Source organism: Geotrypetes seraphini, chromosome 2 (genome assembly GCF_902459505.1).
Source record: "Geotrypetes seraphini chromosome 2, aGeoSer1.1, whole genome shotgun sequence".
NCBI classification, from domain to species: domain Eukaryota; kingdom Metazoa; phylum Chordata; class Amphibia; order Gymnophiona; family Dermophiidae; genus Geotrypetes; species Geotrypetes seraphini.
Window position 1 is genome coordinate 478,238,745 of NC_047085.1, and position 17,911 is coordinate 478,256,655.

At 43.0% G+C, this 17,911-nt stretch overlaps 1 protein-coding gene across 3 annotated transcripts in view; it reads right to left on the bottom strand.

The window, feature by feature from the left end:
* The window catches only part of DLEC1 (DLEC1 cilia and flagella associated protein), a 386,841-nt gene that overhangs the window by 21,409 nt on the left and 347,521 nt on the right, over nt 1-17,911 (bottom strand). For all 3 annotated transcript variants that reach the window (XM_033931738.1, XM_033931737.1, XM_033931739.1), the window contains 2 exons: nt 15,229-15,423; nt 2,732-2,893 (listed from right to left, as the gene is read on the bottom strand). In XM_033931738.1, the coding sequence (XP_033787629.1) occupies nt 2,732-2,893; nt 15,229-15,423 (357 nt within the window). The remainder of the gene's footprint in view (nt 1-2,731; nt 2,894-15,228; nt 15,424-17,911) is intronic.

Here is a 17,911-nt window from a genome sequence, read left to right on the forward strand (position 1 = left end):
GGGGGGGGTTTCCTGTGCTTGCCCGTGGAGGAGGTCACAAGCTGCCATGACTCAGCGTCGCCGGCCATTTCCTGGATATGAGGGTAGTTGGGAAAAGAAAGGGAGATATGGTGGACCCTGGGGTGGTGGAGAAGGAGGGAAAGATGCTGGATGAAAGGATAGTTGAGAAAAGATGGATCTGTGGATGGAGATGAAAAAAAGGAAAAATGCCAGACCTCCGGGGGAGGGAAGGAAAACGGAAGGGGAGGACAGAGATGGAAGATGGATGGTTAGCACGAAGAAAGAAGAAAGAAGTAGACCCTGGCAAGCAAGTTATCAGAAGACAACCAGAGCTGGGTAGATTTGAATAATGACCAGACAACAAAAGGAAGAAAAAATAATTTTATTTTCTGTTTTGTGATTACAATAAGTCAGATTTGAAACGTATATCCTGACAGAGCTTTTGTTAGACTGCAAACATGAGCTAGGATTTAACAGAGAGAGGAAAAGTCTTTTTTGTTTGTTTATTTTGTTTACACCACAGCGCCAGTGTGGTTAGGAGAAGGCAAAGTGGGCGAAGAGGCTATAAAATAAACCCACCAGGATGTTTTATAAAATCACCCAATTGGGTAGGAAAATCGAATCGAAAAATCGATTCAATAGGCTGAATCGAATTGAATTGAATTTTTTTTCCTGAATCGGGCAGCACTAGTGCAAAGCATTCAGCATGCTGCCTTGTGTTACAAACTGAAGGAACAGTACAGTTTAGGAGTGAAGAAACAGTGGTGCATATCCCCCAATACTGAACAAAATATAAAGATAGCAGATGTAAATTTGAAAAAAGAGAAATAGCAAATCACTTTACAAATTAACAAATAAAAATAAAACAAAGATGGAAAATAAGATACCATTTTATTGGACTAATACATTTTTTAATTAGCTTTCAGAGGTTAAACCCTCTTTCCTTAGGTCAGTAAAGTATACTGCTGTTACAGTATCCTGTCCTGACCTGAGGAAGGCGAATTTGGTCTCTGAAAGTTAGCCAAAAATATATTACAATTAGTCCAATAAAAGGATCACCATTTCTATTTCTTTTTTTTTAAATTATTATTATTTATTTATAAATTTTCACATTATTTAACAAGCATATCATCTTGTTTCTATTTCTAAACATTTATCAACACAGCTACAATACGACTTTATCGTAAAGCAATAAAATAAAAAAACAGAATTGTTTTCTACCTGTCATGTGGTTTCTGCTTTCCTCATCTTTTTGTCATTCGCTTTCTTCTATCCAGTGTCTGCCCCTTTCAGAAAATCTCTACCTCCCTCTGCCATCTCTCATTCTGCTCCCCCCTTTGATCTAGCATCTATCATCTTCCCTCTGGTTCCCCCATGGTCTGGCATCTCTATCATTCCATCTCTCCTTCTCTCCCCCCTGTGGTTTTTAGCGTCTCTCTCTTCTCATTTCCTCCACTTAGATCTGATATCTGTCTCCCCCATTTCTGGGAATTCTCCTCACTCTTCCCTTTTCTTCTCTGTTCTTCCTTCTCTAATTCCTGCCTCCCTTTTTTCAATGTGTCTACTCACAGCTTGCCACCCCTTTCTTTCATCCCTCCTCTATCTCATTAACTCTATCTTCTTCCACCATCCATCCAGCATGTGGGAAAGCAACAACAGTGGTGAGGAGGTGAGGGACCGCTGCTGCTTTTCCATATGTGCCTGAAGCTGACGGCACAAGTTCTCCCCACTTCCATCATCTGCCCCCTTCTCTCGCTCTCTTCATTCTACAGATACTGCCCTTCCTGATCTTCCATGGTGAAGCTTCTGACTACTTGATGTACACAGTAGAACTACCACCATACAGGAACTACAACCTGATTAGCAACCACCTATGACTGAGATTCCCCAACCTCAAGGGTATGAAATACTGTACAATACACTCAACAACCTTACCATATCAAGCAGCAAAATGGTGAAACTCTCTCCCAAACCAAGTAAGAACCTCCCCTACTTACAAACACTTCTGTAAAAATCTAAAAACCTATTTATTCACAAAATTCCTAACACAAGGAAAAGGCCAACTTTAACACAGGAAGCAACACTAAACTCAGTTCCCACATATCATGATGTCATGACCCCCATGTAAAGACTGCAATCCCTAAGAAAGCACCGAATGTAACAATGTAATCTCCTAGGTATGACCAGTTTTATTTCATGCAGATCACATAGAACTCCTTATTTGGAATATTACCAATCAATAAATACTAATGAAATCTAATGTAAGAATATTATGTTTGTCCTCAGAGAATATGATATAGTACATACTTATATTCATGTGGATGGAGAAGTGATGTTATGTGCTATTTTATAAACTAATGGCAAAAACGCAAGTTTATAGGACAACATATATAAAGTTGTTTGTCCTATAAACTTACTTTGTTGGCATTAGTTTATAAAATATCCACATATGTGTGTGGATAGATGATTAGATAAACTATAGGGGAGAATATTGGTGAATATGAGACAAAGAATGTTTTATCTATCTATCCGCACACACATTAATATTGCTAGCATTTACTGGATAGATTTTGTAAAGATAAGCTCAAACAAACCATTGTTAGAGTGATTTTTTTAACTGAATATTGCTTGTCTTGATTTCTAAAATGCACGATATAGCCTCAGACTAATCTCTTGATTACGAACATGCTACTGCATAGATACAGTTTTGTCCTTCCTTGCTTATACTTGCCTGTACAGTTTTGTTGTTGTATTCAATTTCCAGATTTTGATAAATTTTTAGCTTCTTATGACCATCTTCAGACTCAAGCAGCTGGACTCCAAAAGCCAATTTATTAGCAGGCATATTTTGGTAGGTTAACAATTCCAAAGTAGTACAGAATGACACTTGAACCTAGGAGAAAATAGTAGAATACAACTGAGGAAACATGCCTATTACAAAGTTTCTTCTGCTAATTGTTATGCTGTTATACAAATATGCCTCTGATGTCTGGACATACAATGGTGGGGGGAGGGGAGTTATTGGGGGGGATTATAACAGGTTTCTAATTTGTTCAGTTCAAAAATGACTCTAATACCCTACTATGGTTTGCATTTATTTTCTGAGATTTAATTTTAAAAAAAGATTGAACATAAAGAGACATACACATACTGCCTTCTATCACAGGGTCTATCAGACTACTAAAAGCTCTTCCAATAAGGGAGTCTGCCCTGGGTTTTCGTTCCTTCCTAGGCTCCTCTCTCCTTCAGTGCTAGACAGACATAAGGCAGGAAGTGACCTTTCATGTTTACCTTTCTTCATTTTTTCTACCTTTTTTAAAATCTATCTAGCTTTCCTTTTCATTTCCCTTCATGTGCATTTCTCCCCTCTGTCCTTCCCTATATGTTCATGTCTCCCCACCTTCTCTTTATTTGCAGTATGTCTCCCCTCTTTCCTTCCCTTTATAAAAACATGGAAATATGACGGTAGATAAAGGCCAAATGGTCCATCTAGTCTGCCCATCTACAGTACCCACTATCCTTTCCTCTCCCTAAGAGATCCCACTTGTCTGTCCCACACTTTTTAGAATTCAGACACAGTCTTTGGGCTCCTTTCACAAAGGTGCGTTAGGGCCTTAACGTACGGAATAGGGCACGCTAATTTGACCCGTGTGCTAGATCTTAATGCCAGCATTGAGCTGGTGTTATTCTAGAAGCGTACCGCGCGGTTTAGCGCATGGTAATTTTGCGTGTGCGCTAAAAATGCTAGCGCATCATAGTAAAAGGAGCCCCTTGCCTCAACCGGCTCTACAGGGAGACTATTCCATGCATCTACCAACCTTTCGGTAAAAAGTATTTCCTTAGATTATTCCTGAGCCTATCACTACTTAACCTCATTCTATGCCCTCTCACTCTGGAGATTCCTTTCAAATAAAAGAGACTCGCCTCATGTGTATTTATGGCACATAGATATTTAACCATTTCTATCATATTTCTCTGGGAAGGGGTAAAACGCAGACCTCACGGACCTTGCGGATCTAAAACCGCACGTCCTTAAAAATCCGGGGTCCGTGCCACTTTTGAGGTCCGTGCCACTTTTAGTCTGGCTCTGACAGAGCTCTATGACAATTTAACTCTGACGGATCCTAATGCTTTTCCTCCCTATGCTAGGATCCGTCAGAGTTAAATTGTCATAGAGCTCTGTCAGAGCCAGACTAAAAGTGGCGCGGACCTCAGATTTTTAAGGATGTGACGTGCAGTTCAGATTCGTGAGGTCCGCGAGGGAGCCGGGGGCCTGAGTTGAGCTACAGGGAAAGCGAAGGCAGACTTGTCAATGCACGAACCTCGGATTTTTAAGGACATGCGGTTTTAGATCTGCGAGGTCCGTAAGGTCCGCGTTTTACCCCTTCCCTATTTCTCCTCTCCCGCCTTTCCTCCAAAGTATACATATTGAGATCTTTCAATCTGTCCCTGTACGCCTTATGACGTAGACCATCAACCATTTTAGTTGCCTTTCTCTGGACCGACTTCATCCTGTTTATATCTTTTTGAAGGTGCGTCTCCAGAATGGTACACAATATTCTAAACTAGTCGTTAAGCCCGTTACATTAACGGGTGCTAGAATTTATGTCTGTCTGTATTTTTCTTTCTGTCTCTTTCCTCCCTCCATTTCCCTGTGTAGCGCTGTCTCTGCTTTCTTCCTCAGTCTGCACTCTCAAGCTGTAACATTACTGCTTAGCTTTTTCTCCCTGCAAGCATCTCTGCTCTCTTTCTCATCCCCAGTCTCTTTGCTATTTTTCTCTTCTTGCAGGGGTCTCTGCTCTCCTTTCTCTATATGTTCCTGATTCCTGCAAACTTCTGTTTTCTCTGTATGCTCTTGATCCTGTGTTTCCCTGTAGGTGTCTTTTCCCTTTTTTTTTTTTTTTTTTATTCCTTCTTCATGTATGGTTGATTTATTAAAAGTTTTTTTATTTTTCCTATTTGTTGCATGCCTGTCTCCTTGGCCGCTGTATGTTTCTAATTTTTTGCTTTGTGTGTTTGTTTGTGTTTTTTTGCTGATTGTCTACTTGGTCGCTGTCAGTCTGTCTGTCTCATTGGCTGCTGTATGTCTGTATGCCTTTTTTTCAGTCTAACTCCTTGGCCACTGTATGTCTGGAAGGTTTTTTTTCCTGAATTTATCCTTGGGCATTGTAATTTTTATTTTTTTCTGTTTCTCTCCTTGGCTGTTTGTATTTTTTTGCTGTCTCTCTGTCTGTCTACTTGGACGCTGTATGTAAGTATGTCTGTCTCCTTGGCTGCTGTATGTCTGTTTGTCATTTTTTTTCCTGTGTCTCTCTCTCCTTGTCCTCTGTGTTTTGTTATTTTTTCAATCTGTCTCTTTAGCCCCCTGTCCTTCTGTGAGTGTCTGTGTCACTCTCTCTCCTTGTCCTCTGTGTTTTGTTATTTTTTCAATCTGTGTCTTTAGCCCCCTGTCCTTCTGTGACTGTCTGTGTGTCTCTCTCTACTTGTGCACTGTTGTTTGTTTGTTTTTTTTCAATCTCTCTTTAGCTCCTGATCCCCTCTCACTGACCCTTGCGCGACTGCATGTAATTCCGGTTAGGTTTCCATGGCAACCCTGCTCGCGGGTCTGTGAGTGTAGGGCCGTTTTGTCGGGTCTGGCGGCGCCGGGTTGGGAAGAGTCCTGGCTCCTTTTTTGGTTTGGGCCCGTGCAGAGGGGCTCAACAGCGCACAACCACCTTTCCTTCCCTCCCTCCATCAGGTGCAGTGCAGCTCCACCAATGTTAAAAGCAGCCGCGTCGAAATCGGAGCCCTGCCACTGCCGTAGCACTTTCCCCTCTGCCTTGGTCCCGCCCCTTCTCTGACATATGGGACCGCGGCAGAGGGAACTTGTTACGGTGGCGGCAGGGCTCCAATTTCAAAGCAGCTGCTTTTAACATAGGCGGAGCTGAACTGTACCTGATGGAGGAAGGGAAGGAACGGTGGGGCAAATTTGGTCAACGGCAGGAATTGTTTGGCGGACCAAGCACCGTGAAACCGTGAGGAAGGCCGCCGCAGCCTCGCATCTAGGTAGGGGGACAACAATGGCGCTTATGCTCAAGCACCCGCCGCAGCTCCTCTCTCGATCCTGGTGCGGTTCGAGAGAGGATTCGTGGCGGCGGCTTGAGCATAAGCGCGATTGTTGTCCAAGTTGCCGAGTTTGGTGACGTAAACCCGCGCATGCGCACTAAAAAAAATGCGACGGATCAGGGAACACGTTTTTTTTAGTGCGCATGCGCGTCCTACCATTTTATTATATTAGATGAGGTCTCACCAAAGTCTTATACAAGGGCATCAATACCTTCTTTTTCCTACTGGCCATTTCCTCTCCCTATACAAAATCTGTTCAAAAAGTTCCAGAACTGATTTTATAAAAATTTATTAAACAATTCCATTGGGTCCCCTTCAAAGTATGCCTCTTCCCTCCATATACACTTTTCCCAACATCATTTTCACTTCTGAAAACAGTCCTTAAACACATCTTCAGGAATCACCACAAGTTTCTGCGTCAAATTTTGCTTTATGTCTTCAATGGAGTCGAATCACTTTCCTTTCAGCATGAATTTAAGTTTAGGAAACAAGAAGAAGTTTGTAGGGGCCAAGTCAGGAGAATAAGGTGGCTGGGGAAGAACTGTCATTGCATTTGTGTGCAAAATTCGCACATTTTGATGCATTCAAAACACCTTCCACGACTCATGACATGTTCCCCATAAGCTACTTTCAACGTTTCAGAAGTTTCTGTACCAGTCTTACAAAATTTAAAACAGAAATTCACACTGTAGTGCTGCTCATTCAGGTCGCATATGATGAAAAATAGCCGATCAAGAAAATTCACTTTCACAAAAACTGCTATAGCTCGGAGATGAAAACAGATATAAACAAATGGGAAAAAGAAGATTACTCGTGAGGTTTCAAGTAGTGAATGACGCGGGGAAAAAATCTGTCCCCGTCACTGCACCGTCCCCGGCCCACCATCCTCTGCACCGCCCCGTCACCGCCGTTCCCTTCACCGCCCCGTCACCGCCATCCCTTTCACCGCCCCGTCACCGCCACTGCCATCCCATTCACCACCCCGTCACCGTCCCCGTCTAGCATCCATCTTCTTCCCTCCGCTCCCCCATAGTCTGGCATCTGTCTTCTTCCCTTCCAGCGTCTTCTCCCCACTCTGCCTTCCACATTTCCTTTCAGGGTCTGTTCCTCTCTACCCTCGTTCAATGTCTGTTCTATTCCTTTCCACCACCACCCTTCCCTCCCTCCTTTACCATCTATCTGTTCCTTTCTACCACCCTTCTTTCATATCTTCTATCAGTCCCCCCACAATCACTAGCAGTCTCTCTTCTCCCTTACCATGAGCAAATAGAACTTCTGAAAATTGTATTGCTGAGGCATTATTTCTAGTACGCCTTTTTTTCCAGATGGATAATGACATCAATTTTATAATTCTTACTGTCTGCTCTGATTTCATTCACAATTTGGTTTGTGTTTTGTACCTGAGGATTCCATGAGGCATTTAACCTTTTTCTGTCTCTTCTGTGATTTCAAGTTGATTCCTTCAATAATGGAGTCTCAAGGCAGTAGCAGTTTTCTATTTTGGGCTCTTTTGACATTGTTTAAGGGATTTCTTGTACATTTGGTGCTGGTCTTCTTTGATGAGGTCACTTCAGAATCTATTTCCAAGGAAGAGAAACTTTTTCCCTTTCACCCCCTCCTTCCTTGTGTGAGCCGGAACACGCGGTCCCCGCAAGCAAGTAATTTTATATCATTTTCATTCTATTCATTCATAGAAATTAAAGTCTAGATAATGCCAGTCACATAACAAAACATGATTTTACAAAAATAATTCCCTGCACAGTCAAGCCTGCAAGGATTACTAGATGTCTTTCAGCAGCTCCCCTCCCTCCCTCCCCCTTACCTTTGTGGCCAAGTCAAAATGATCTACCAACAATAAAATTTTAAAAACACAAAGCACGCTGTACGCAGAGAAAATGTTAATTATCATTTATATTCCGTGGGTTTTCAAAGAGGTCAAGGCAGATGACTTTATGCAATGTCACCTCAGTAACAACTATACAAAAATAGACAAATATTCCCCCTCCCTTTTTACTAAACTGCGATAGCGGTTTTTAGCGCAGGGAGCTGCGCTGAATGCCCCAAGCTGCTCTCGACGCTCATAGGCTCCATGCGCTAAAAAACCGCTATTGCGTTTTAGTAAAAGGGGGCCATAGTGCAAAATATAGACAGCAGATATAAATTCTCAAAACGGACACATTTTGATCACTAAGTTGAAAATAAAATCATTTTTCCTACCTTTATGTCTGGTGATTTTATGAGTCTCTGGTCCTTCTTTCTTCTCCTCCCCCCCCCTCTTTCTTTCTCTCTCCCCCTGACTCCCCTCTTTATTTCTGCCTTTCTTTCTCTCTCCCCCGGCCCCCCTCTTTATTTCTGCCTTTCTTTCTCTCCCCCTGGCCTCCCTCTTTATTTCTCTCTCCCCCTGGCCCTCCTCTTTCTTTCTGTCTTTCTTTCTCTCTCCCTCTGGCCCCCCTCTTTATTTCTGCCTTTCTTTCTCTCTTCCCCTGGCCCTCCTCTTTCTTTCTGCCTTTCTTTCTCTCCCTCTTGACCCCCTCTTTATTTCTGCCTTTCTTTCTCTCTCCCCCTGACCCCTCTTTATTTCTGCCTTTCTTTCTCTCTCCCCTGGCCCCCCCTCTTTATTTTTTCCTTTCTTTCTCTCTCCCCCTAGCCCCTCAAAGTCATCGTGCCAATTTCTCCACTTCCACGATTCTTTCCCTACCCTCACCCCCAAGCCTGCAGCCGATTTCTCCCTGCTCCTTCCCCGATGTCCTGAACTTCATCGGGCAGCAGCAGCATTCACAATTCACTGCTGTTGCCCGCTTCAGGCCTTCCTCTCTGTCGGGTCCTGTCTTCATGAAAACAGGAAGTAGGCAGGACCTGGCAGAGAACAAGGCCTGAAGCCGGCAACAGCAGCGAATTGTAAACACTGCTGCTGCCCGAAGAAGGTAATGGAGCACGAGGTAGACCGCTTCTCCCCCATCTCAGCTGAACCCCCGCTGACCCTCCTATCTCCCCCCTCAGTGAACCTTTCCGACCCTCCCAGCGAGAGCAGCAAACTTCCTTTGCGACTTTCTTCTCCCTCTGCCGCGTCACTGATGACATCATCAATGATGCGGCAGAGGGAGGAGAAAGCCGACGCTACTGGAGGGAGGTTTGCTGCTTTCGCTGGGAGGGTCGGAAAGGTTCACTTGGGGGGGAGAGATAGGAGGGTCAGCGGGGGTTCGGATGGGAGGGGGGAAAAGCGGTCTGCCTCGGTGCTCCAAGGCCTGGCGCCATTACCTTTTTCGCCCCTCCCGCCCCCCCCCCCCTTTGGTACGCTACTGCTGTCCAGCTCTCCTTAGTTTGCCGGTTTTCTTTTTCGGCGACCGGCATGCTTTCAAAGAGCCGCGCACGCGCAGCTGCTCAAAGTTCAATCTTCTGCTCTGCTGCAACTTCCTGTTTCCGATTGGGTCAGAGCAGAAGATTGAATACTGAGCAGCCGTGCGTGCGCGGCTCTTTTGAAAGTGTTCCGGTCGCCAAAAAAGAAAGCCGGCAAACTAAGGTGAGGTGGAGAGAGGAAGCTGGTTAAATGATCGAGCCGCCGTGCGGGTGGGGGCTGCGGGGACCGCACGATCCTTTATGCCTCACTGCGATGACAAGACCATTCTCCGCTCCACGGGGCGGTGATGGCCTTGTCCCCGTCCCCGCAGAGGCTGCTAATTTTCATTCCCCGTTTTTGGCGGGTTACCCGCAGCTAAACGCAGTAGCCGCGGGTAAACCGCCACGTGTCATTCTCTAGTTTCAAGCTACTCAAAGCCACCTAGCACGTCTCAAAAGAACTTTTCATTGGCGCGCAATTCAAACTGTCCTTGAACTTATTGACCAGACCTCATATACCTAAGCATCCTTCTAGCTATCATCGTTGCCTTTTCAACCTGTTTGGCCACTTTAAGATCATCAAGGACTATCACACCTGTCCCACTCCTCTTTCATGCAGAAAAGTTCTTCATCCCCTAAACTGTACAGTTCCCTCTGGTTTCTGCAGCCCAAATACGTGACCACGCATTTCTTAGCTTTAAATCTTAGCTGCCAAATTTCAGACCAATCCTCAAGTTTTGCTAGGTCCTTGCTCATGTTATCCACACCATCAGGGATATATACTCTATTGCAGATTTTGGTATCATCCACAAAGAGGCAAATCTTACCTGACAACCCTTAAGCAATATCGCTTACAAAAATGTTAAAAAGAACAGGCCAAAGAACCGAACTTTGAGGCACAGCAATAGTAACATCCTTTTCTTCAGAGCAATCTCCATTGACCACTACCCTCTGTTGCCTCCTACTCAACCAGTTCCTGACTCAGTTTGTCACTTTGGGGCCCATACCGAAGACACTCAGTTTATTTATTAGGAACATGTGTGGAACACTGTCATAGGCTTTGCTATAATCTAAATACACCACATCTAGCACTCTCCCTCTATCCAATTCTCTAGTCACCCAATCAAAGAAATTGATCTGATTTGTCTGACAAGATCTGCCCCTAGTGAATCCATGTTGCCTCAAGTCCTGTAATCCACTGGATTCCAGAAACTGCATTATTCTTTATTTTAAAGAATTTCCATTAATTTATTTACCACAGAAGTCAGACTTACTGGCCTGTAGTTCCCTACTTCTTCCTTACTTCCACTTCTGTGGCGAGGGATCACATCCGCCTTTCTCCAATCCTCCGATACCACTCCCGACTCTAGAGAAGCATTGAAAAAATTAACCAGTACACTTTTGTACAGTCTGTCCCGGTCTCTGTGAATGACATCACCTACATGTGAGAATATATTGTCTGTTTGTGCTAAGATAATGCCATTTCCCCTCCTTTCCTGAACAGTATAACTACATCCAAGTCATAGCTCTCGGTGAACTATGTCTCCTAATAGCCACTAAATCCATCTCAGCCTCTTCCAATCAAGTCTCTAGATCAAGAACCTTTTTTTCCATACTTCAAGCATTAGTATATACTGCTTTCCAGACATTGCCCCTTGTTCTCATTTGTGTAAAGGTATTTAGTGATTCACTTACCTGAGGGATTATACATACCTTGGGCTTTGATCACTCTGTCCTGACGATTCTACACTAGTTTAAAGCCCTCTTCAGTAGGTTAGCCAGTCTGCTGCTGAAGACATTTCTTCCCTTCTTTGATAGATGCACACCATCCCGGCTTAGCAGCCTTTGGAAAATCACCACATGGTCCAGGAAGTCAAAATGCTCATGACAACACCATTCGTGCAGCCATGCATTCATCTCCAGGATGTGAGCTTCTCTGCCCTAGCCTTTACCCTTGATAGGGGGGATCGATGAGACCACCACCTGCACACCTGAGTGCTTCACCTTCTTTCCCAGAGCCTTGAAGTCACTTTTGATACATTCAGAGGAGTACCTCACAGTATTGAAAGGTCACTTTGGGCAGCCAAAAAACCTAGAGACTTGAAGAAAGCACAGATTAGCATACGTATGCGACTACTGAGCTCCAAGCTGGATTCAGAAGTGCCGAAAACAGGACTTTACAGAGATATTTATACATTCTTCTGGCTATACAACTGAATTCTAGATAAAAATTGTTCACGTGTTACTTTTCTTAACAATCATTGGTCCTCAGCTCACACTACCAGGTCACTAGCAAGTCACTTATCTAGGCTCTGCAGTCTTTCTGTTACTTGTCGTTTATGCTGAGATAGCCATAAGAAGTTAGAATGCCCCAGCTAACACCCAAGGCAGGCAGGCTAGAACATGAGATAAGTTAGGTCTGCAGCTAAACATAATTCAGCATTTTATTAAGGAGAAAACTTAGGAAAACCAGTCCCAGACTCCTTCAGTATCATTAGTGCCAGCTGGGATGAGTAGCATTGGATAACAGATATTAGGCTTGATGAGTCTCAGCAACCTCTCTGTAACATCTTGAATTTTGGCACTAGGAAGACAGCACACCTCCCAGGACATCAGATGGTCTGCAGATGGATGCCTCTTTATCCCTCAGAAGGGAATCATCAACCACCACTACTTTTTACCTCCTAATTTTCACGGATCCAGCAACTTTATGGATTTTGAGCTTTGGTCCTTCCTTTCCCTGGGTGCTCTCATCTTCTCTACTTCCAGGGCTGCATGTCTCCTCTCTTCCCTTCTCTTTGTGTGCATTTCTTCCCTCTTCCCTTCATATACACCCTGTCTTCTCTTTTTCTTTCCCTTAATGAACATTATTTCACTCAATTTCTCTCTGGCGCTTGCTCTCTAAAGCAGAAAGAAGTCTCAGCCTATGTGACTCACTGGTTGGGTCTCACCTCCCTGCATTCATCACCCTGTTACCATGGAAACAAGAAGGGTCCTAACTCCTCCCCCTGATGTTGGAACTTACTCTCTTCCTTGGTACTCTCAGCTTTCTTCCCTTCTGTTCTGTGCCTGCTAGCAACTGCAACAAAGTTTGTAGAATCATGGGGGAGAGGAGAGAGATGTACCTGAGGGAATGGGAGGGAGAAGGTAGTGAGGCAATGCAGGACCTGAGAAGGAAGTTCATTGATTTTGTTTGGAGTGGCAAAGGGATGACATAGCAATTTTTTTGGATGGCACTTGCCACCCCATAGCAATGCCTATAATCTGCAAAGCTCTTCTCCTTCACCACTCCCTCCCTCCACTCATTTTAGCACTTGTAATATTGCACTTGGATTACTGTAATACCCTATACAGTGGTTTCCTTCTACGTGCGCTCAAAAGACTTCAGTCAGTAGAATCTACAGCTGTAAAACTTTCACATATCCCACTGTTTTGACCATGTGACTTCTCTCTTAATTACTGAACACAAATATTCCACTGTTTTGACCATGTGACTTCTCTCTTAATTACTGAACACAATTCAGCACAAATCAAATACAAACTCCTAACCATGGTACATAAAAGTCTATGGCATCAGCTTATCTCTTCATTCTTCTTAGACCATATTCTCCATCATATTGTCTTCACTCATCACAACCAGCTCTCTTATACCTTCCACCACTGACTGTACACTGGCTTGATGTAGCTTGCAAAACAGCATTTAGCTACATAAGACCTTGTCTATGGAACTCCATGCCACATGAACTTAGGCTCAAACACTCCTACTGCAAACTCAAGTGACTTATTAAACCTGAGTTAATTCAAAACATCTACACTCAATGCACTGCTTAAAATCTCTCCTACAACTTGTAAATTTATCTCTCCCATCCTTGTTATGTTTTATTCCACTCTTTCTATTATAGACTGCTTAGCAATACCTAAGTTGTCTGAATGGTGATATATCAAGCCTTTTGATTACATTACATTTAATGGGCATTTTTGAACTGGTTCCGTGGCTTCCTTATATCCCGCACTTATCAGGTACGTTTTAATTATGAGCTTTCAAACACCTGGAGCAATCCATCCAGTGTGCCACAAGGGTCTCCACTATCCCCATTGCTCTTCAACATCTACAAGTCCTCACTGGGCACGCAGCTAACCCAGCTGGGGATAAAACTATTTAGTTATGCAGATGACTTTACGATTATCATCCCATTCGCTAATTCTGTCTCTGAAACTATTCCCAAAGCTTCAGAAGCCATAAATGTGATGGAGCACTGGATGACAAACTTTAGGCTCAAACTTAATTCAGAAAAAAACAACTTTCTTCGTTGCTTCACCACATCCGCTTGACACCAAATCACCACTATGTATCAATAAACTTAATTACCCTATCCAGCCCACCATAAAGATACTAGGTGTAACTTTGGATCAATGCCTAACCATGAAAGATCAGGTAGACTCCTTAATCAGAAAGGGATTCTTTACTCTCTGGAAACTCAGATCCATTAAAGCTTATTTCGATACATCGGCATTCAGAACCCTAGTCTAATCCCTCGTACTAAGTCTACTTGACTATTGTAACATCGCCTATTTAGCAATTTCCCAAAAGAATATGCAACGTTTACAATTGATGAAAAATGCAGCAGTCAGACTGATCTTTGGGCTAAGGAAATTTGACCACGTGACACCCTACTACCGGCAGCTGCATTGGCTGCCAATGGAGGCACGTGTAAAGTTTAAATTTGCCTGCTTCTGCTTTAAAGCACTACACGGACTCGCCCCTAAATACATAACTGACCTTTTCTTCTTCTCAGCCAACAGACACAAGAGAAGCTCACATTCCAACTTCGTTTTCCCCCCAGTGAGAGGTTGTAAACTGAAAAAAACAGCATGAACACCTTCTCTCACACCAAGCAGCATTATGGGGTAAAGACCTAGAGCAATTGCTTTTGCCCACTACTTATGAGGAATTTAGGAAGCGTCTAAAAACACACCTGTTCCTAAAGCATCTAGACAACTGATCCTCTCATCTCTCTCCCCTCTATAGTGTTCTATTGATCACTCTCTCCTCAACAATGGATTTCCTGTCCTATTAATTCTCTTTCTTCCACCCCTCTTAAAGTCAATCAATTTGTACCTTTGTTCAATCTTCTGTAAACCGCATAGAACTTCACAGTATTGCGGTATATAAGCCGTTATTATTATTATTTATTATTATATCAAGCCTCTTGATTACATTACATTTAATGGGCATTTTTGATGGTAGTAGGGGGGGGGGGGGGGCATTGGCTCTCAGTGGGGGTCATCAGCTGCAGGGGCAAGACCGATAAAGTATATCTAGAGTCCAGCCCCTGCAACTGATGTCATAGAAACATGACGGCAGATAAAGTCCAAATCTAGTCTGCCCATCCACAGTAACCATTATCTCTTTCTCTCTCCGAGAGATCCCATGCGTATATCCCAGGTTCTCTTGAATTCAGACACAGTCTCTGTTTCCACCACCTCTTCTGGGAGACTTTTCCACACATCTACTACCCTTTCTGTAAAAAAGTATTTCCTCAGATTATTCCAGAGCCTATCACCTCCATCAGATTCCTCTGCTTGCCCTTGTTTTATAGGGCTCCAGGTACTAGGCATTGAGAGCTGGAACTGAATATCATTAAATTATCTTCTGATCTGAGTGAGATCTGAGTGATTCTCTGCAACATGTTCATTAATAAACAAATAGTGCAATTAACTATTAATAACTATTAATATTAACTATTAATAAAAAAAAAATGCAACCCCCACCAATACTTCACCTACCAGCATGTTTTCGTGTGGGCGGAGTACAAGATTCCCTCCTTGCTCATCTCTGTCACTATATGATGTCTTCACACTCTGGTTGGGGTCTATTCCAAGCAGTTTAAAGGGCTTTGTCAAAAGTAGTTGGAAATATAAAGGAGTCTCTGTGGAGTTTATTAACTTCAGGTTGCGGGTAGTCAATGACTCAGTCAAAATCTAAAGAAAACAATGTTTATTTTACATCTAAACTCTAGATCAGAAGCTCTTATACATTTTCTGGCTACATTTGCTGTCACAGAATTGTATACACAGAAAAGCTTAATAAACTTAATTTATCATTATGGCTCCTTTGACAAGGCCCTCAAAGTCATTTTAGAAAAAAATGCAATAATGTATGAATCTTTAATATACATCTATTTCAGGAATATTTGAATGTAGAGATGGGATCCTCAAGTTGTTTTAATACATGAACATATTGTCACAGAAAAATCTACAAAATCTTGTAGGTGTCAGTAAACTAAACTACATTTTATGAAATACAAGTTTATCCCGAAGAGCTGGAAGAGTGGCTATACTTTTTGGGAGAGGCTTTGTCCTTGATGTGCACTATGAGGTTCATTTTCAAAGCACTTAGACACACAAAGTACTATAGTAACCTATGGAACTTTGTGTATCTAAGTACTTTGAAAATATGCCTCAATGTATTCAGAGATCCTGAAGGGTAATACCTGGCCCTTCAAGGATTGCATTAGGGAAGAGAAGGTGCCTTGATTAATCTATATCCTCCCAATGCAAGCCAGGCATCATCCTTTGTTGTCTTCATAAGCAATTAATGGGGTTTATAAAGAGAGATGTTATCTTGGGAGGGGATTTCAACCTCACTCTGATGTGCAATTGGATAATTCTAAAGGCAGTGGTAGGGCTGCCGGTGATGTCACCAAAATGAATGGCTGCTTGATTCGTGAGCTCCAGGACATAAACCACCATTAATATTGTTGAAACGATCTTTTCGACTCAGTTGGTTTACGTGTAATTCCTTGGCGAGTAGATGATTCACATGACAAGTAAGAAGGCACAAACAGATCTCCAAACCTTTGCCTACCAGTCATTGGCCTCTTTTAACTGCATGGAAGCTAAAACGGCAGAGGTGGCAGAGAGGGAAGGCCTGATAGAACAGCTGGAGACTGAAGGAGCTGGCATAGCAAATACTAGGGATGAGAGAGCTTTAGCAAGTTGAGTGGATTTTAAAATATGGATTTATTTATTTAAAAATTTATATACTGCATAAAAATTATGGGGCTCATAATCGAAAGAGAAAAACGTCCAAAAACCGGCCTAAGTTGGCACTTGGACGAACATAACGTCCAAGCGCCGAAAATAAAAATGGGTTTTGGATGTATTTCTAAACGACCTATGCCTTCATAGTGCCGCTCAACGTCCAAAGCTAAATGGGGCATTTCGGGAGGCATGTCGACGGCGGGAGTTGGGCGGGACGTTGGCTGGCTTAGACTTAGTCGTATAACATGTATAACCGAAAGTTTTACAGCCCAGAATCGACGGAACTTGGACGTTGTGACTTAGACCATGTAAAACATGGTCTAAGTCACAAAAACCCACCTAAACTCACCAGATAAGCACTGCAAACACATAACACAGACCCCCACCCACTACCCCAGTGATCACCACCCCCATAAAAATTTTATTCTCAACTTTAAATTTCAGCCTCCAGACCATCATCACCTGGCCGCCTGGCATAGGAAAGCCTAGTCGTCCAGCCCAGAGGCAGCTTAAGTCGTCTTGGGGGGTGGGTTAGGGACCCATAGAGAGGAGGACCCATGCCCATAAGCCCCTGTAATCACTGCATTGATACTTAAACATGTGCACTGCCCTATACACCCCCAAAACCCTTTTTGACTGGCATATAAGTGGCTTCTGCAGCCATAAGGGCTACTGGGGTGGTAGATAAGTGGGTCTAGGGGATTCTGGAGGTGGTTTGGGGGCTCACTGTCAACTATAAGGGAGCTATAGTGAGGAGAAGCCATGGCACCCTTTTTGTGAAGTTCACAGCAGTGCCCTTGTAAGGTACCCCACTATTTAGGTGGCATGTCTGGGTGTGCAGTCCATCACTTTGCAGACCCCTCCTACGTCCAACAGTGCTTGTTCTAGGTGTTTTGGACTTGAACGGAAAGTTGAACGGAAATGTGGTATAAAGATGAACGATTTAGTGGCTTGGACGATCAGATTGGCAGGATGTATAATTAGACGATTTTCAAAAGTAAAAAAAAGTTGGACGTCTCTTTCGAAAATGTGTCTTAGGTTCTTTTTAACTTTGGACGACTTGCGAGATGGACGTAAATGGACTTAGACGTCCCTTTCGATTATGCCCCTCCACGCGGTTTACAAAATTACATGCATACATATTAAAAATGCTAAACATGTTTAAACAAGACAAACACAATAAAACATTAACTAATGATATCATTATTAAAACCTTCTTTTAAATTCATCCAAAAGATGGAAAGACAAAATCCCATAAAAGATTTACAGGACGGGAAAGCATTAACAGAAAATAGCATTAGCAAATGAAGGTATTGAGAGTTTGAAGGATGAATTCTGAACGGATATGGGGGCCCTCCATAAAAAGATTGACAATATAACATAACGTAAGATTTTTTTAGTATACTGAAATATACTGTGAAGTTTA